Source organism: Coturnix japonica, chromosome 21 (genome assembly GCF_001577835.2).
Source record: "Coturnix japonica isolate 7356 chromosome 21, Coturnix japonica 2.1, whole genome shotgun sequence".
NCBI classification, from domain to species: Eukaryota; Metazoa; Chordata; class Aves; order Galliformes; family Phasianidae; genus Coturnix; species Coturnix japonica.
The window spans coordinates 3,884,848-3,905,144 of NC_029536.1; the positions used below are offsets into that span (position 1 = coordinate 3,884,848).

Genomic DNA, 20,297 nt, shown 5'->3' on the forward strand with positions numbered 1-20,297 from the left:
ATGCTTGGGGCTGCGATGTATTGCAGCTGGTTTCCCTTTGCTTCCCATTTTTGGGAGCACTATCGATGCCTCTCCGACTGCATCGTTTCAATTCAAGTCGGGCAGCCAGCAAGCCCCTGCAGTCCCTCTGGCGCAGCCCTCCGCTGGACCCTGTGCCTGCCACAAACACGCAGCTATGAATATTGAAGTGAAAAAGGGGCCTTTTATGGACTTCACAGATGTGCTGGGGAGTTGGGGCAGGCCTCATTACCTCGGGGTTCTTTAAAAGGCCAAACAAAAACCAGAAGAAAGAGTGTTAAGGGTAGAGGGGAGGGGGGGGGCAGGGAGGCGAGAACTAGAAACAAGTTGAAAGAAAAGAAAAGACGACTGGAGTTGATGGATATTCCATCTGTTTATGTTCAGACCAGTGCTGGGAATTAACAAAGGCTGTTGGAGACGTAGGCTCTCTTTCTCCCTCCCTATCTTTCTCCAAATGTTCTGGATGATTTGGTTTTGTTCGCTGCTCGGAAGGAACAGAGTGGGTTGTGTTTTGTTGTGTTAGTGTTTTTTTTTGGGACCATGTGTCTTTGCACTGGGGCTCTGCAGCTGGTACCCGCACTGCCAGACCCTGATTTGCAGTAGGAGCTGCTGGGGCCCCGATGGCTCTCACCACTTTCACATGCAGAGTAGATGGAGTCTCCAGGGCCACATCCCTCCACCCAGAGCAAAAGTGTTGTTCTGTTTAAACACGTGGCACAGCTGGTTAAGGATGCAATTCTTGTTCCCCTCTGGGGTTAGAAAAGCCTTCATTTAGCTTAACTTCCAACTTCAAGGCAAAGGTTTGTGCCCAGCATGAACAGGGTTACCTGGGAAGAGGGGACAGGAGCTGCTGGCTGCATCTTTGCTCAGTGCGAGTTTCATATTGGCATCATCACTTTTAGTGATGGATGAGTCCCCCATGGAAAACAGGGGCTTTATCTTTTTCTTTCCAAAGTCCATTGGCACCTGACTAGATCTGAGCCCTAAAGACACTTAAGTCAAGGAGGTATAGAGATTTCACAATGGAATATGGAGGTGAATATTGGACTTGTGTGTATCTGAAGCTGGCACATGAACCAAGAAGTTAAACTTGCATAGAGGCAGATATGTATATCATGGTCAAGTCCTAGCTGAGATTCTCCCTGTGTATGGCAGGGGGGCTGTAACTGTGTAGCCCCTCTATCTTTGACACCCACCTTTCCACACTCCCCCATAGGCAGAAATTCTCTCTGCCTGTATCCCTCTTCAAGTGCATCATCTTCATTGTGAGTATTAATTCCAAGTTGTAAAGCCCATAATGGACATTACCTCCGTCTGTGGTTTGGTTACAGCTAGCCAGTTCAGTGCCTGAATAAAATAAATACATATAAAAAAACACCCAAACCTTTATCTCCTAAGGTCCCCACGCTAATGCTTTGCTGAACACCGCAGCCCCCAGCTGAGCTGTAAATGACTTTTTCATTTTCCTAGGCCTGCTACCCAGTCTGTTTGGTATTCAAGGGCACCCCACCAACAGGCACTATCATTCTGCTTGGGCCGAATTACTTGATTAAAACGCATATCAACTATTATGTGATTCGTTTTCTGCCTCCGCTCCACACCACAGCCCTCTAAACTATGTTAAACTGTAATACAGCTGCACAGGCACGAGCAAATGCTGGAGAATGGGGAGTTTACAGGTTGGAAAGGGGAGGGAGGGGGAAACCCAAGCTTTATTGTATGTGCTGTGCCGCTGATTGGTTTTGTGTGTGTCTGGGAATGTGCTTGGGCAGGGGCAGAGGGGTGAGAGATGAATTTGAAACACCTCCGTCCCCTCTTTGCAGTCCCACCTGCTGTTGGATGGGCTTGGAGGTGAGTAGGGTTATTCTGCAAACAAATACGTGTCTCTTTCTCATTGTGAACTCAAGACTTTATCATTTTCCAAGCAGAGAGAGAAAAGACTGCTCTTGTTTTCACATCAGAAAGAAAAACCAAGGCAATGCAGTTCTGCTCCTGTGATGCTGCCACTGTCTCTCTCCTTCTCTCAGGCTTTCCATAGTCTTGTTTGCATTTTGATGGGTTTTGTTTGCTTTCTGCCAGAGGGAAAGGCAGATGCTAAGAAGAAAGGGAGAGTTTCAGCTCTTGCTTCTGAAGCTGTTGGCTACAGATCTAGCACAGGAGCCATACCCTGAATAAATGGCTGCTTCCTACCGATCCTTGTTATCCCACCTGGGATACTAGCTTGCTTCTGGGAGGTGCATAGTCCCACCTCCCTACTCCTATATGTGCTAGAGAACAGCAGTGGAGCCCTCTGCTACATCCTCATCTGACTTTGCTCTATCCAGAAGCTCCGCTATGGATGTGCTGGGTTGAAGCACACCTTCTGTCAGTCCTGGCATGGTACACAGGCTACTTGCACAAGCAGGTGGTGAAAAAAGAGCATGGAAATAGCAGCATCACAGAGCTGGACTACAGCCAGTTACAGCCTCAACCTGCTAAATATACTGTGGGTGCTTGAAAATAGAACAGGAAAGAATAGGGTAGCATTGTGGATGTAGTGAATATATGCAGATTCTTTTTCTTCCCTCTGGTTTATTATTTCATGCCCTCACAGCAATCAGGAGAGATTTCCATCTGTGAGATGGGTACCTCCTTTCTGTCTTGTGATAACGTGGCTCTGTTTATTGAGACAAGCAAAAGCACCATGTTGCAGGTGAAGCTGCCCTTTCCAAGGCCATTGAGAACCTCTTTATTGTCCTCCAACGTGCTTATACTTTGTTGTTGGGGAATCAAGAATGGCAGCTTTGGTGGATGGAGAGCTTTGTGAGCAAGGGGAGACCTGGCATAGTGCTATAATGAGATAATTCAGATCTCTGTGATACCACCAAAGTGAGATTTGCCTTCATTCTTGTGCCATCCAACCCAATTTCCCTTGGGGCACCTTCAGCTTCCCAGCTGTCACCTCCAGCCCTGCTTTTGTGGAGCATCATTGCTGCTCCAGCAGTGCCTGGGTGGGTTTGCTGAAGCCATTTGCAGAACAAACAGTGCAGTTACAGCTAAGCCATCCACGATACCATTCCCTTCTTATTCACCTCTCCAACATTCAATTTTTAGGATGGTGCAGCTGGAAGCAAGAGAGAAAGAGAGTGGAAATGAGAGAGGGTGACAAAGAGATGAGAAATACTGGAGGCGAGAGTATGTGGTTTCCCTTTCCCCCCCCTCAATAATACCCAATCCCCACTTTAATGAATGCGTTTTCATGTCTGGTCCTGCCTGCCAATCCTTCCAGACGGCACCAAGGTGCTTCACCAGGAGGCAGCAGGTCCTTGTAGGGCATCAAGGGCTCAGTCTGAGCCTGGAGGGTCTTCTTGCAGCCGATTCCACCTAATCCTGTTGATTAATTTAACTCTGGGGCTAAGAGGTGCCCAGAAGCGGTGAATGGAGATGGAGAGGAGAAGGGGGGAGGATGAGAAAGCTGAAGAGGGAGGACAAATCCAGCCCATAATTATGGAGGCTTTTCCTTACTCCTCTCCTCCAGCCTCAGTCTACTTGTGCTCCTTTCAAACCCTTCCAGAGAGCTCTGCTTATTGTACTCCAGCCTGAACAGGCATGAGGAGCAAGTAATGGGGAGCAAGAAATGAAGCACTCAGGTTTTTGGATGGATCCCCCTGGATTTGCTTGGGAAGGGAGGTTTCCTTGAGTTACTCCTGCAGCTCTGGGAAGCTTCTCATTGCACAGAAACTTCATGGAGATTATGGCAACGGTTTGTCCAGCACATTTAGGAGTGGAAAAGACCTGTTTGATCCTCAAGTCATGTGTTAGGCAGGTAAAGGACAGTCCCTGTTATCAGGGGATGCTCTAAGTAACAGGCTCATATTGCAGTCTATCTCAGCCAAACGACTTTCTGTATTATTTAGTGAATCTTGTGGCTGACAGCAGCAGCTGCACTGTACTGAAACCAGCTGGTTCCAGGCGTGCCCTGGGATTTTTCTTGCTCTCTTGGTTTTGTCTTTGTAGTTGGGCTGCTGGAGCCTTGGACTTGGCACAAGGAGCTGTGGCTCCTTTTCCCAGCTTTGCTCCTGACTCACAGAGTGACCGTAGGTGGGTGACTTCCTCCATCCCTGCCACGGCTGTGAAATGGAGATAATGCCAGCTGGGGACTGCTTGGAGTCTTGTGGATGGAGAGTGTTACATCAATTTCTGTGGCAAGTTTGGGTTCTTTCTCTTTCTAGCCCTATAGCCAGGGTGATGGCCAGCATGGTCACTGGTGCTGATGTGAATAGGACAGATTGTTACTGGTGACAATTGGTTTTCCTTTCTCAAATCCTTAGGGCAAATTGGGATCTGGACTTTTCTCACCTGGGGAGATTCTGGATCCAAGCCTTGCTGTATGCTGTGTAAGCACCTGCATCAAGAAAGCAGTGAGCTGTAGTAGATAACACAGCCCTGTATTTTGTCTCGGTGTATTTTCCTTTTCTTTCACTGATCCTGTCACATTCTGAGCCAAAACACACTTCTATCCCTTTTTTTTTGTATCAATGATCAAGAAAAAAATCCTAATTGAACCAATAATCACCAGTGACTTATGTGATCAACGTGAAAAACTCTGTTGTGTGCTGCAGGTTTCCAGATGTGCTTTGGCACAGCACGGTTCTCCGAGCTCCAGATGTGCTCCTACCTGCCCCAAATCATCTGGGGTGCAGATGTGCAGGGCTGCTGTTCTCAAGTACAGATGTTCCTTTCACACCACTCGAGATTCCAGACCTTTTCTAAACACGGATGCAACCAGAAAGCTGGTTAATATGCAACTGGAGTTAACTCAGCTCTAACGTGTCCTCGAGACATAAAAGCATTTTTGTCCCGCAGCAAACAGAATGCGATGGCATTTTGTGGTCTTCTCAGGATAAACAAGTGAGCTCCGGTGGGATGTTTGCCTCCTACTTCTCCAAGCAGAGCAGCTGTTGGGGAGGCACAGCTGCCATTCCCAGCTCTGAAAAGAAAAGGGCAGATTTTGGGTGACGGTAGCACAGGAACTGAACAAAAAGATCAGTTGGATCCTCAGGCTTTGAAACCCAAGCTTTGCTCCATGAGATGCTGCTAACAAATGCTAGAGACATTGGTAATGCTTTTGGCAGGGCATTCCATCCAAAACCCAATGAGTCTGAGGGGAAATTTGGTGAAAATCTGTGTTTTCTTCTTCATTTCCAAGCCGAATAGGAAGAAAATAAAGAACAGAATGAGACTTGCTTATTCCAGCTCCACTATGGGGGAGAGAGAAAAGCAAAGAGATTGAGGGGACCTGGGGCTCAAGAAGGGAAAGGCAAAGGCAAGGGAAAGGAAGAGGAAGGAGGTGACCATTTAGACCTTAGTGAAGGACTCTGATGCTGTCTTCATGCTCTAAGAGTCTGTGTGCAAAATGACCACTGAAATCTGTGAAGTAAGAAAAGAAGAACTCTATAGGTTAGGCAGCCCAACCCAGAGGTGAAGCAGAGATGGCAGTGTTGTTCCCAGCTGGAAAAAATTCCTAATAATTCTCATTTCTTTCTCAAGGTGCTTTAAAAAGACTGAAATCTCATAATACTAACACTTCACCAAAACACAAGAGGAAATCAGGCTGCAGAAGCCAAGGCATTAGATATTGAAATTCTTTGTGCTCTTATTTCAGTTTTTATGTATTTTAAACGCAGTCCCTCCAAACCAAAAATGGAAATTACTTGAGGTAACATAAGTCAACAACTGGAATCTCTTTCCCTGTGACCACTGTGGGGTGTGAAGCATCCCTTTGTGCAAATGGTTCCCATTCTGATAGGTTGGCTTTTAACAGTACGGGGAACGATGATGAGAGACAACTGTGGTAGTGGTAGAAAGCTGGTAGATGTGTTGTATGTAGATAGAGAACTTGTTTTGATGGACGCCATCACTGTAGCACTGAGGCTGCTTTCCTGGTGTGCCCTATAGCTTTGCTCCCTATCTCTTGTTAAGCACAATTCCCCTCCTCTTGCCCACCCAGGAAACAGGCTGGATGAAGGCTCTGATGTCGAATCTGAACCAGACCTGCCTTTGAAGAGGAAGCAGCGCCGCAGCCGGACCACTTTCACTGCTGAGCAGCTGGAGGAGCTGGAGAAGGCCTTTGAGAGGACCCACTACCCAGACATCTACACCAGGGAGGAGCTGGCACAGAGAACCAAGCTCACCGAGGCCCGCGTTCAGGTAGGAACCAGAACCTTAGGATGAGTCTGGTGGCACAGCTTCTTGTTTCCCTTGGGTAGAGAGACAGCAGCGTTGGGGATGGAAGGTGGAGATTTGGATGGACCTCTTCTCTGGAGCCTCACACGTGAGAATCTGAGGCTAAAATCCAGTTGTGCACATGCCCACGTTCCCATGGGTTTGCAGCTATGCCATTTGGGTTTGGCTTCTTGCAGAGGTACCAGCTGCAGGATTTCCATCCAGGTTGGGATGAGGAGCCAAACCTTCCCCCTCTTGGCAAGGCTCTTAGCTCTCTGTTTGCTGTGCAAGGAAATTCCTTGGAGGAAGCAGTGTGAGTGTGTTTGTATTTGGTGCTGGAGGAGAAATCGCACCATTGACCAACCTTGCCCAGGGGAGCAGATCATATTTTGCAAAGTTTGCAAGATTCGTGTGTGAATTTTCATCAAACTTTCTTTTTTTTCTTTTTTTTTCTTTCCCCAGAGAGCACAAAAAGGGTGGGGGGAGGGAAGAAGAAGGGAGGAGCAGGAAGGGAGGGTTTGGGGCCGGGGCACTCTGACATCTACACGATTAATAGCCCTTGTGGGAACTCCACACAGAGACCCTTATGTCTTCCAGATAAAGGCTGGGTCAGCAGTGTGTGCAAACACGCAGAGGGATCAGGAGTGTGAACAGATCGGGGGGTATAATAGGGTCCCTTGGGGAAAGGGAAGGGAAGGGGGAGGGAATGGGGATTGTGCTGGGTTAGAGAAGTGAAATGGAGACCCCAGCAGTCTGAGCTCCGCGCGGCCGTGCGATTGGGTTTCAGGCTGAGCACTGAGCTGTGTGCATGCAGCCAGAGCTGGGCAAGGAGGGAAAGAGCATTGCGGGCTTGTGGCAAGGACACGGCCTGTTAACCAGCCCCTCCAACACAGAACAGCCTTTTGTTTTTGTTCTGTGGTTCTCAGTGTGATGAGCTTGGTGTGATTGCCGCAAGCTTGCCCCATTTTGCCTGGATGGGGATGTTTGCCACCTGTGCACACCTGGGACATTAAGGGCTTTTTCCATCAGCATTGTGGCAGGTGCCTTCTTACCTCCTTCCATCTTCTGCTTCTAAGTACTATTCCTTGCATAGATTGATGTGGGGTATTTTTTTAAGGGCATTATAAGGGAGAACAGAGTTTAGGGTGTATCTTTTAATGAAGCACGAGATATCTGCATTGCATGAACCATGATGGAGAGGAAGGGGAAAGCCCCAAAAGTACCAGGGAGTGCAAAACCCAGCAGTAGGTTCTCCATTTTGCAATAAGGTTCTGACCTCACTGTGACAAGGCTGGGAGGCGAAAGCAGAGAAAGGGAAAGCTAAATAAATAAATAAGGGAAACCTTTCCCTTGTTTCAAGCTGTGATCTCTGAATCCCCCTACTTGCTCCCAGGCAGCTCGCGTGGAGGTTCCTGCCAGGGCTCTAGTAGCAGCTGTTCTCTGAGGCACATTCCTGATGGCTTTCTCATTCCGACATCCTGGCAGGCTCAGCTTCTTCCCACCACTTTTAAGCCTGCCGCCCCTTGTAAAATTTTCTGGATATCAGAGCAGATCTTTTACTGGCTCTCGGGACCTACAAACATTAGTCAATCAAGTTCTGGTGGGGGGAAGAAAAGCCACACACACACACATGCATCCAGCAGGGAAATCTCCTACCACCTTGCAGTCTTAGCCCTGTTTGGGAAGAGGTTTTAAGGTTAAGAAATTGCACTTTGGGTTTGAGAGGGTTATAATGATGGTAGGATCAGGGGGTCTGGGTGTTAAGGGACAGACTTTGTCCTCAAGAGCATTTTGTGTTAACGTGGGAGGAGGGTATATGAAAAGTACATTCAGAATAGGTGATTTTGGAGGTTCTTTCCAACCCTCTGTGAAACACAATTCTATAGCAGGGCTGTTGTCATGCTTTCTAACTTTAATGTATACAGGCACAACTTCTACATGGGATCCCATTGAGCTAACATACTTCTTTCTCTTCCTTTACCATATGAAAGATGAGCTTGCCCATCTCTCACTCACTCTCTCTGATACCTGAGTGCTCCTGTAGTGTAATCTCCTCCACGTGAAAAGCTGATAGCTCTGTTAAACTTTATTGGCAGACCTTAGAGTCCGGCTGGTCATGCAGCTGTCCAGCTAAGTGGAAGTTTGACACGTTGACAGCTAATAAAATTCCCAAGCCGAACAACAAGAGGAGGTGAAGGGGGAGCGCTCCCAAGCTCCGGTTTCTCATCTGCTAGGATGATCATGGCAGGGTGAGCAGTGCTTTAGAGGGGTCAGCGCAGTGTCTGCATGGTTGGGATGTGGGATTCCAGCACTCAAGCTACAACACGCCATAGGGTCTGAGCCATTCAAAGGTTAATCCCAAATTTGGTGTAGACAGGGACAACACCGCCGTGGATTTCCGCTAGAGCAGGATTTCAGTTCCAGATTGGTGCCAAACGAGGCCACCAGTGGAAATTCCCACTGTGTTTTCATGCAAGGCGATGTCTTGACTCATGTGCCCACACTAATTGCCCAGCACTGAAGGAATTCCTGCCCATCTGCATGCTCCTGTTTCCACCCTACCAGCAAACAAGCTGCCGAATGCCAAAAGTTCATGGATTTTTAAAATTAAGCCCAACAGCTAAGCAATTCACTTAGTGAATTTAATGGAAGCTTTGGGTTTGATCTGCAGTGTATTTTGGGGTTTTACACTGGGTTTTTTTTTGCAATTACAGAACTGGCGATGACAATGTTTTACATGGAAGAAAAACCAAACCAACCTTAATGGGATTCTCTGATCATTTTGAAACTTTTCTCCCTGCTATGTCTAGAGAAGGGGACGTTTTCAGAACAGCCCTTTTTTCTCATAGGCTCAGCTTTGTCAGTACAGCATTTTTCAATGGGAGAATAGTTTTGTCAGAAATCCTTACGCAGGTGTGGAAATGACTTCTCAAGGTGACAGTGCCCAAAGAGACAGCGGGTACATCAGTCATGGCTCTGCAGAGTTGAACTTAATCCCTCTTGTAGATGATCCCATTTGTTGGGTCTGTTTGCCCAAATGCCTTGTGCTTTTAAAGCAAGTTATAAACAAATAGTGGTGCTTATTTCACTTTGGTGTTTGAACAACATCAACAGAAAGAGTACATGTCCCCTGATCAGCCCCGCAATCAAAAGCCATTTAGAAGTTTGTATGTTGGAAATGGAGACCTTGGTACATAGTTTCCCACACAAACAGCCCCTTTCCCTTTGCCCTGGTGCTATGGTGAGTCAGACACGATGGGTTCCAAAGAATGATCTCAAAATCCTTTCCCAGAAACCCACCAAAATCATTTCCCCACCTCCCCACCCCCCAAAGAAAAGATGGTTTTGCTTTTCAGCATCACTTCTGAGTGATTCAGATGGCGATACCACAGCAGCTGGGGACAAGCACATGTGCCACAAGATCTGTTCATAGAATGAGAGAGTCATAGAATCATAGTTTGAGTTGGATGGAACTCTTGAGGATGTCAGATCCAACCCCCCTGCAATGGACAGGGACACCCACAGCTCCTTCAGTGCTCAGAGCCCCATGCAGCCTGACACTGTGTGTCTCCAATGATGGGGTACCACCACCTCTCTGGGTAACCTGTGCCAGTGCAAGGAATTAAATCAGGAGGGGTGGATTTGTTGTGATGTTGATGTTTGTTGTTAATCCCCAGGAAATTCCATGCACTGAGAAACAGTTATTACAATAACAAAATTAAACTAGAGAGCAGGAGTCGCAACCCAATGCTTTATTGATCATTTCTATGATGGATCCCATTGTGATTTCAGCCTGGGAGTAAATGGATGTTTCATTTAATAAAAAGGCTCAGAGCAATTCTGTTTCTGAAACCTTGGTGCATTTCTAGGCTACTCACATCATCTGTATTTTATGACACACTTTCAAACGGTAGTAAACAAACAGCCATACTCCAGATCGTGCTGCGACGGCTCCGGCATGCCAAATGGAGCACCAGAAAGAAAATTCCATTTCATATTGCTCAAGATTTTGCACAAAGCAGTTCTGTTCTCAGGGTTGGAGGAGCTGCAAACTACCAAACCCTTGTTTTTGTAGCAGCTTTCTGCAGTTTGTTTTCCAGGTTACACAGAGAGCTGTGGGTGCCCCATCCTTGGAGGTGCACAAGGTTCAGGTTGGATGGAGTCCTGGGTAGTGTGAGCTGGTGGGGAGCACCCAGCCCATGGCAGGTGGTTGGAACTGGATGGGCTTTAAGGTCCCATCTGACCCAACCATTCTGTGGTTCTGTGATTTCCCAACAACTTCTCAGATCTCTCTGCTCTGTGCTAGAGGGATGCTCTCGCACCAGCTGTGGTGAGAGGTCCGTGCTTTGCTTTCTGAAGGCAGAGGTGATGGATGGAGGGATGGGGTGGTGACAGGCAGCTCTCCCAGCTCTGGGCATGAGCTGGAGTCGTGCAAAGCGGTGGGAGCCTGATGCTGTTTGCCTGCTGTTTTGCTTCCCAAACCCTTTGAGATGTGTCCAAACAGGCTCTTTTGAAGCAATCCTCCACCCTTAAAGGTCAGCTGAGAATGTTTTCTTTCTTCCTGAGGGTCTCACTCATTTACACTTCTTGAAGAGAGCTGCGAGGGGGTTATGACACAACAGCTGCCCCGTGGTTTTGGCATTGGTGCAGTGCTGCAGAGCTGGGAGCTGGGGCTCTCCTTGGCAGAGCTGAGCTTGGCACGCTTATTTTCCACGGCACTGGGCCAGCCATGCCCTCGCACACCGGAGCATCCAGCTGGGCAGAGAGCAGCCCCTGGCACTGTGCAGTCAGGCCGTGAGAACCACGGTGGTTCCTGGGCATGGTAAGGGACAGCAGCACAGTGCCAAGCTCCCAGCAAGGTCAAAGCGAGGGCAGTATGCTGATCCAGCTTGAATAAGGGACTTTGCAAGGCAAAGCCAGCAAGGCTGGATGCAGCTGAGGTGCAGAGTGGGGTCTGGATGCTTACTGCCTCATGCTGCAGAGGGATGCTGCTAACCACATTGGGTGGTTATGATCTCTTAGCATCTCTTCCCACTCACTTAGGGGACCAGTGCTTGATGTCCCAGCATTGCTGCTCCTCTTTCACATCTCCTCATCCAGAATTAAGAAACAGAAAAGCACTTAAATAAGACTAACCAGGAGCACGCTTATCCCAGCTAATATTCTCCAAAGAAGCCCTCAATCTTATCACAAATAAAAAGACAAATGGTAAAGTAGATTTTCAGAGATCCAAACCGCATTGGCAGGTCTTTTTCCACCTAAATTTTGCAAAAGCAAGAGGTGAGCACTTGAAATTGCAAGCACGTCCTCTGCCTGTATCTAAGGGTTTGCTTAGAAAACCATCAGCACTTTTGGTATTCGTAGTAGAATTATAGTAAGCAGCACCCTTGGAAATAGAAATGTCCCACTGATGAGGGACAAAGTCCCAGCTGTGTAAGCCTGAGGGCATCTTGCTGGAGAGAGTCAGCACTATTTCATTAAGTATGAAATTTACTGGAGATGAAGATGATAAACCTAATCCCATAGTCCTTCTAGCAAAACATGGCTGGGGATCAACAGGAATGACTGCAAGCTTGAGGACGAGCAACACCATTTGGCAGTAGCTCGTTTTGTGCTGCGTTCCTTGGTCTGCTTTGCTTGTGAGCTGAACAAGGGATTGCCTCAACAATGTGGCAACGATTTGCTTTTCTTACAAAGGAAAGAGGGCCCAGAGGCCAAAGCAATGAACTGGGTCCCAGTTCCTCAGATGAGACCGTCGTGTGGAATGCTGTGCGTTAAATGGGAGCGGGTGCAGTCGCACTGATTTATAGCAGCGCAGTGTCTGTCCCATTGTGTGAAAAACAAACAGGGCCTCCGAGTTTTGTGAGAAGAACCTTTATCACCAAATTTCCAGCCCAAGGAAAGTGGGCCAAAATGGTTCTGGCTTTGAAACTATGTGGTGAAGCTGTTTTGGTGAGGAGGGTTGGGTTTGGAGATGTGAAGCCATAATCAAACATCTTACTGCCAAAGATGGTTGGTTTAGTCAACAGTGGTTTGCAAAACAATAATAATAATAATAATAAACCCACATACCAGAAATGGTTCAGAGTCTTCAGAAGAATGTTACAAATAGCCAGCACCTCCAGGAGCAGGGAAGTGCCAGGAGAAATATAGGATAAATTCATTGGATAATCTCATTTGTGAGGAATCATTTGTTCTGCTCCGCTAACCTTGTCTTAACTGTATCACCCACCAGTGACAGAGATTCAGCATTTTGGGCACTGAACCAAAGTGTCACTAGGTACAGCTGGGTCCCTGCATGCATGGATAAAACTTGTGTGCCTAAAATCTGTGCCTTGTTGTGGGCTTAAATCCCCTCTGTTCTGTAAGGAATTATCTCAGCTGCCTCAATGATGCTCTTGCATTCCTAATGCTTAGGACTGGTGTGGACCAGGCCAGGCAATGTCCTGGTTTGGAGGAGAACCCAATCTGCAAAGCCTCCATGCAACCTGCAGAGGGACCTCACCTGATTTTGGTGGAATTTGGGTGCCTGGGTTATGAGATTCTTTGCCACCAGGTTTCTGCAACACTTGCTGCATCTCTCCCATCCTGCTGCAGAGCAAGGACACGCCTTGGCTTTTCCATCCCTGTTTCCATTTATGAGCTCATTTATCCCATCCATCTTTCTCCAACATCAAGTCCTGATTAGGACGAGCAGGAAAACAACAGGCTTTCTTTCCCACAGGAGGCTCTTTTTGACCTTCCTTTCCTCTCCTTGTCTGACAAATTGTGGGAGCTGACCCATATCTCAGTGGCTGCGGGGATAATTCAGTCCAGCCCCATCCTGGCAGGCAGCTGTCTCTGCAACCCTTCCCTGCTATTCTCTGCTTGAGAACAAGTGACTGGGACATCTCAGCGAGGGCTGGGTCCAAGCATTTGGGTTAAATAAGAACCAGTGCTAACCTTTGCCCCAAACCCAGGCTGGTGGGGAGGATGGGCTCTTCCAAAATCAGCTGACAGTGAGGGATTGAAGAGGTTTCTTAGCTTCTCTGTGCCTCCCTCTGCCATCTGTGTAAGGGATGCTGGAAGAGATACTCTGCAATAAAGAGGTGTGATTGTGGGTCTCAGAGCAGCATCCTTGTTTGCTGTGCAAGTGTAGCCCATGGTGCAATGCTCTTGTCATAGAGTTCTCATCAGATGTAAGGAAGAAGCTTCTTATGCTAAGGGCATCAAGGCACTGCACAGGTTGCTCAGAGAGGTGTGCACACAGCCAAGGTCAGGCTAGAGGGTTTCACTGATAGGGCTGTGGGTGTCCCTGCTTATTTCAGTGCATTTGTCCCAGCACAAAACTTTACCCATGCAGTTTTGCTCCAGCAGCTCCAAAACTTCTTCCTCTTCCTCAGCTCCTTCCCACCAGTCTGCTTTCAGCAGCCTTAGCCTTCACCCCGGGCTTACCATGGTGTAACAGGATCCTCTGGCAGGGGGAATCTTTAGTGGCTGATAAAACCTTAACTGTTGTGCAATGAAAGCAGGTTCCCTTTGAAGTGCGCCTCGCGTTACAGTTAGATGCTCTAGCCTCTGTATTTTAACTACCAATAAAATGATTTATAAGCATAAAGGCCTGAGCCACCTTTAAGGCGGGGGAAGGGAAAGAATTGCTAACGTCATTAGCTGGAATGTATCTGCCTTTTTTCTGGGGGTTATAAATAAGGGGCAGAATCAACCTGTTTGGGCCATGAAATGTCCCTTCCTCTGCACGGGAAGATAAATCCTATCAATTCCTTTGTGGAAGGTTTCGGTGTATTTGTGGCTGGAGAATCCAGGCTCTACTGAGAAGCACTGCACTTCAGCGTGTAGTTATGAATCTCGTTTGCTTGCATGCGTGTTTACTATCATTATTCTTTATTATTTGCTGCGACGCTCCATCTGAGACAGAGCTCTCACCTTGTTGGGAATACCACATAGTGGGAGTTAATTATGGCCCCTACCTTAGGTGGTTTCAGGGAGCTGAAATGAACTAAAATGTCAGAAAAATGGGCTGATGGTTGGACTAAATTAACTTAGTAGTCTTTCCAACCTAAATGGTTCTATGATTCTGTGTAAAGATGGGGTTTATCTTCACTTTAGAAGTGATGACCTGATGCATAAGGACCAACATTTCTTGAATGTTTCTACTGATTTCAAATTGGAAAGGCAAAGCTTGTCCAAGGTCATGGGAGGAGCTTGTAGCATAATTAGGAACCAAATTTTTCTCTAGTTATAGTCCAAAGCCATGAAAATAGCTTTCCTTCCTTCCCAAGCCCATGTGTACTATAAGCTGAAGGGCATCCCAAGGGTGACCCCTGGAAAGGCCTTTCTGGCCCATGTGTTGTAAAAATATCTGGTCAGTCGTCTCTCTTCAGAATAAAATAAAATAAATATGAAATAAATAAGAAGTAAATCAACTACACACCCTTTGCTTTGGAGAAGCATACTAATAGAAGCTGTACACACTTTTGCATTTTAACCTCGTCTGAATAAGTGCACAGACAGCATTAACTTCATGTGATGTAATGGAACATGATCCAAATCTGCTCAAAGTTTTGACATTCCTGGACTACACTGAGGGTGGTGAGGCACTGAAGTTGCTCAGAGAGGTGGTGAGGACACCCAAGTCAGGCTTGAGATGCTCTGAGCACTGATGGAGCTGTGGGTATCCCTGCTCAGTGTAACAGAGTTGGACCAGATGGCTTTGAGGGTCTCTTCCAATTCCAATGGTCTTAAATGTGGAAGAGGAGAGGAGGAGCCAAGCTATGTATCCTTAAGGAGCAGGAATTAACACATACCTGTGTGTGAGAGAAAAGGGCAGGACCATCCACTTCTTATGACCATGCAAACAAAAGGTTATTTATTTCTGCAGCTCACTGCTCTTAGAAACTGTGTCATGGGTTGGACCGGATAAAAAGAACTCGAAAGCGCTACAGGCCTTGATGCTCATTCATTTCTCTCTCCTTAACTCTGTCCTAGATTTTGCTAGCGACTTGGTGCCAAAAATGAACACAGAGATTCCGACCTGCATGGGCTCTGTGGATCAATGCAGATCGGATGTGAGCTGACCTATTTCTGTCACGCTTTTGGAAGGTGTTGGGAGGTTACGCCGCTCCAGGCAGCGCAGTAGGGACAGGTCTGTAAAGAGGCACGTTGGGTGCCAAGGACCTGACATCAGCACTGCATACATTTCAGAGAGCTGCTCCAAAGAGGGAAGGGAGCATTGGACTCAGATTCCATTATATTTAGGGAAGAGAGTTTTGTTTTGGTTCACAAGACGTGGGGACAGTTTGGATGGCAGTGCCTCAGCCCCCTTGTAACCCCAGCTTCTGACCTCACGTTGAGCAGCTTGGAAGCCTGATGGAGGATATTTTTTCCCTTGAATGCTTTACACTCTTGATTTTTGCTTCATTTTTTCATGTTGCTGTGAAATTTAATCGTGTTTCCTAGCCCTTTAGGCCTCACAAAGTCCAGCAGCTGCATTCTCATCTGGCTTGAAAGCTTATCCGCATACTTCTGAACCCCAAACAGGGATCGGTCCTGAGAGCCTCTCTGATTAAATAAAGTAAACCAAGCCCAAGAGACAGCCTGAGAAGCACTTCTCACTCTCCAGAAGGGAGATTGCCCATGATAAAACACATCACTGCAGGCATGAATTTAGAAAAACCTCCCCTTGTGTCTTACAGGTAAACTAGTGCTGTAGGAACCACGAGCCCAGCTTTGCACATGCATTAATACTGCGTCTGTTTTAATGCACAGAGATTTAAATTGGCTGCAGTACAATGCTTGAGCACACTGCAGTGCCTCTTGCAAGGAGAGCATGTCTTAGCATACAGACAACAGTGATTTGCTGCAGTACAGAGGAGCTAAGAAAACCTTGTATTCCCTCCGGTCTGGTTGTATCTATTTAGCTTGTCTAACATAGAAACCATGATGCTAATCTGTCTGTTTATCCCTCCTAACAGTGCAGCCGTGTTGCTATTATGGTACTTAATCCTTCAGCATAATTCACATAGTTGTCAGATAACGAGGCAGAATGGCCAGGTGGTAGCAATGCATCTATTTGGTATGGACTGTCTCGGAATACACAAGCTGAATTATTCCTCTTTTTCTCACCCTACTGCTGATAGAACCCTCCCGTGCTCTTAATGATATCTTTCACAATATTAAATGCATGTATCTTTACCCAGGAGACAGGGCAGTGGTAGTGCTGTAATTGGAGAGAAAGGAGACTAAGGAATGGGGACAAATACCCTGAAAGTCAATGCCAGGGCACAACTTCAACCTATCTTTGGCCAGTGCTGTATCTCAGGACAGGTTGCCATTGGATGTGTTATTAAGATATCATCCAACTTGAGTTTATTTTCAACCAGTCACACCTACTCTTTTCTATCCCCATCCCAGGTGTGGTTCAGCAACCGACGAGCAAGATGGCGCAAGCAGGCGGGTGCAAACCAACTCGCAGCATTCAACCATCTGCTGCCAGGGGGCTTCCCACCCACAGGAATGCCAACTCTGCCCCCGTACCAGCTGCCAGACTCCACCTACCCAACCACCACCATTTCCCAAGGTAAGCACTCGTTTACCCACCTTGTTCCTCTCTTCTTGTCCTACATCACCATGTTGGCCATGCCTTCTTTAGTTTGCCCTACATCATCCCATTGACCATCCCTTCTCTGCACTGCCCTACATCATCCCATTGGCCATCCCTTCTCTATATTGCCCTACATCACCCTGTTGGCCATTCCTTCTCTGCTTTGCTCTACAACATCCCATCAGTCATTTCTAATTTGTGACAGAACTTAGACCTTTGTAATGGGTGGATGGTTTTCCTTCATTGTGAAGGCCAGCTTTTGGCTCACATCAATGGAAAGTCCTTTCTCCTCCGGAGAGCAGGTGGATCCTCTCTGCTCACTGTCTCATGGTCCTTTCTGCTACACCAATGTGTCTCACATCTGTTCCACTCAGCTTTGAGGTGAAGATTCCATCAGTCCAAAGCAAACAACATGGGCCAAGCTGGATGTGGCCCCGGGCAACCTGGCCTAGTAGGTGGCAACCCTGCCCACAGCAGGGGGTTGGAACCAGATGGGTTTTAGGGTCCCTTCCAACCCAAACCATCCTGTGATTTTATCACCACCTCTTTGCAGATGGAGGCAGCACCGTGCACAGACCCCAGCCCCTGCCACCATCCACAATGCACCAGGGAGGGCTCGCTGCCGCCGCTGCAGCTGACTCCAGCTCTGCCTATGGGGCCCGGCACAGCTTCTCCAGCTACTCAGACAGCTTCATGAATGCTGCAGCTCCTGCCAACCACATGAATCCTGTTAGCAATGGCCTCTCTCCACAGGTATGTGACCCGCTTCCATTCTTTTTCTTTGGTTGAGAGCATTTGGCTGGTCCAGATCCTCTGAGAGCAGGGCAGGCTTCAGGCTATCACAATGAATTAGAGTTAACAAGGGAGTTATTGTTATTGTCGTGAGTTCTTGGAGGCAGCCTAGTTAAAGCAATTAGTTAATTTGTTTATCGGCAGTATCTCAATCCTGAGCCCATCACTGTACTGCCAGAGCATTTGAATCCTGTAGGTTACCACATTCAGGGCATCTCACTGCAGTTGTCAGGACCTAGAGCATTGGTGCTTGTCTTCTTAGTGCTCCAGAAGGATTTCTAGGGCAGAAATTACTTTACTCGGTTACTTTTTACCCTGCCCAAGGTCCAAGCAGAGCCCTGCCTTGTCCCAGCTGCCTTGCAAAGGTTATCACCTGGCTCTGTCCTATTTCTTCCAATGGCATGCATGGCATTGCACGCTGTGTGTAGCAGAGAAACGAGCCTCAGAAATGTGGAGGTTATGTCCTCCATCAGCAGCAAGTCCGGAGCAAACAGAAAGGCTTGTGCTGTGTGTGTGTGTGTCACAGGATGAGGCTTATGTTCTTGGCCTAGAAGTGAATGGAGATGCCAGGATTTGCACCAGCTGAGAATGCACCCCCTACTTAATCCATCTCTATCACCATTATGAGATAAAAATCCTAATTTTTTGTCACCTCGTTAGGCAGAGCTCAACACAATCTGTTTTCCAGATCCATGTTTCCTTTTAAGTGCAGTAAAGCACATACCGTATGCTGAGCATCAACAGCAATGACTTGTACTTATGCAGTGCCTGCTGTCCTGTCCCGGGGTGGGTGCCAAATGTCTTTCACTTTTGCCCTCAATCAGTTGTGAGATGTGGAGGCTCATGAAGTGCCCTGCAGTCATCGTTTCAGTTTGGCCAGTAACACCATTTAGGACAGGAAGCACAAAATAATCTGATACTACTGGGATAAATTAGGTAGGCATCTGAAATGAAAAGGCTACAACTGTTTAGAGAGGGGTCCAGTAAACAGGGACATCGCAGAGGTAGATAGATTTTAAGGTCCAATAACTTGTGATCTCTCGAGTGTGAAAACAAACATAGAGTGTCAATGGAAAGAGGGAAATCTTGCAGCTCCTCTGAAACAGTATAAAAATCCCACTTCTATCTTTGGATGGTCGTAAGATAGAAAATGTAGAAGTGTGACTGGTATGGGGCTGAATATTGCCACAAACAGTGTAATTTTGTAGGGCAAATAAGGAGACATCTTTCTGACAATGGGTTTCTAATAGCACTAGGCTTGGGAGATGAGCATACAATATGGGATTGTAAGGCAGGTTAGCTAGTTGAGGGCACATGATTAATTCCTATTATCACAAGTGCAATTTAGCACCAAGGAATAAGTTGGGGGGTGAGATCCATGTGATAATCTGCACAAGCACCAGACGTATGCAAGTCCAACATGCAATTTCCATTTCTGTACCTTCAGCATCTACTTACTAGTCCTGTTCTCTCAATCAGAGGCTCATGGAAATGACCATACCAATGCTTTTTCTGTGCTTATCCCTATCCCAAATTACCCTGCCCCCAGGCTCAGGGTAGGGGAAGATAGAGGCCTGAGCCAATAAGCCCTTTGTATGGGAAAGAGAGGATACATTATCTTGCAGTCCTGAAGAAAAGAGAGCTTTGCACCCCCAAGAAGGGGAGATTCCCATTTTCCTAATGCTTCTAATCATGTGAGGGCCAAGATATCAGCATTTAAATTCTTCTATTTCCTTTGTGCCTGGTAAGGACTAACCCAGGTTATTTTATGACTGCTTTCTATTTACTTATCTTGCCAACTCACTGCTTTCCTAAGCTCTTTGCTGTTCCTAGTGGAGGGATGTGAGAAATGCTCTTACCCTCCTCAAAAAGAGCTGTTAGAAATGTCCTCTTTTACGTGGTGAGGTGTGCAAATAGGGGATAGAGGATGCTCTACAACTTATATGGGCACAGTTCATCCATTCACCTAAATTACAGGTCAAACCTCAACGCTCCCATCCTCCTGTGCTGCTCTCTGTGATATCTCTGGGGCTAAATACCAACTGCAGGGAAGGAGGGAATTCACGAGGTAGAAAAAACAACCAAGCAGCAAACTTAAAATGATGGCAGTTTGTCTGAGCTGCAAACAGACAGTTCTCTGGTTTCATCCGTCAGCAGCAGCAGGAGGGAGATTTCTTTGCAGTTTAGACAAGGCGGTGGGGGATGCCAGCTCAGAGCTCCCAGCATTTGCTCAGCACGCTATCCAGTTACCCTGGGATTGGGTGTCCCAGCCAGAATCCACCAGACAGGCTCGGTGCTGGCAGCTGAAATTCAAGAGGAGAAGCATGGCATTTCCATTCCCACAACAGAGAAAAGGGGATTACATTTGGCCTCAGCAGGCTTGGTCCCCCCACGCTCAGTCCTCCCCTCTTGACACAAAGGACAGACGTTGCTGAGTTTTACCCAGACTTCACATGGGAAATGGCCACATTTCTTGCTTGTTTTCCAGCCTTTTTGCCTTGTCCCTGCTCTGCTCCTGGTTCTGTACGGAGCTTCCCAGACAGGACATCCAGTTGACCCAGTTTAGAGGCCATTGTGCCTCTATTCCAGACCTGAGTAGTTTGGTCTCCAGCTCCCTTATCCTATGGTGATAGTTGAGGGACATGGTTTAACTCATCATGGTAGCGATGAGTTGATGGTTGGA

The 20,297-nt window shown here is 47.2% G+C and overlaps 1 protein-coding gene across 8 annotated transcripts in view; it reads left to right on the forward strand.

Annotated features, from left to right (window-relative positions):
- The window catches only part of PAX7 (paired box 7), an 86,727-nt gene that overhangs the window by 35,851 nt on the left and 30,579 nt on the right, over positions 1 to 20,297 (forward strand). For all 8 annotated transcript variants that reach the window (XM_032448793.1, XM_015882282.2, XM_015882285.2 and 5 more), the window contains exons 6-8: positions 6,008 to 6,207; positions 16,633 to 16,798; positions 17,376 to 17,575. In XM_032448793.1, coding sequence (XP_032304684.1) covers positions 6,008 to 6,207; positions 16,633 to 16,798; positions 17,376 to 17,575 — 566 coding nt within the window. The remainder of the gene's footprint in view (positions 1 to 6,007; positions 6,208 to 16,632; positions 16,799 to 17,375; positions 17,576 to 20,297) is intronic.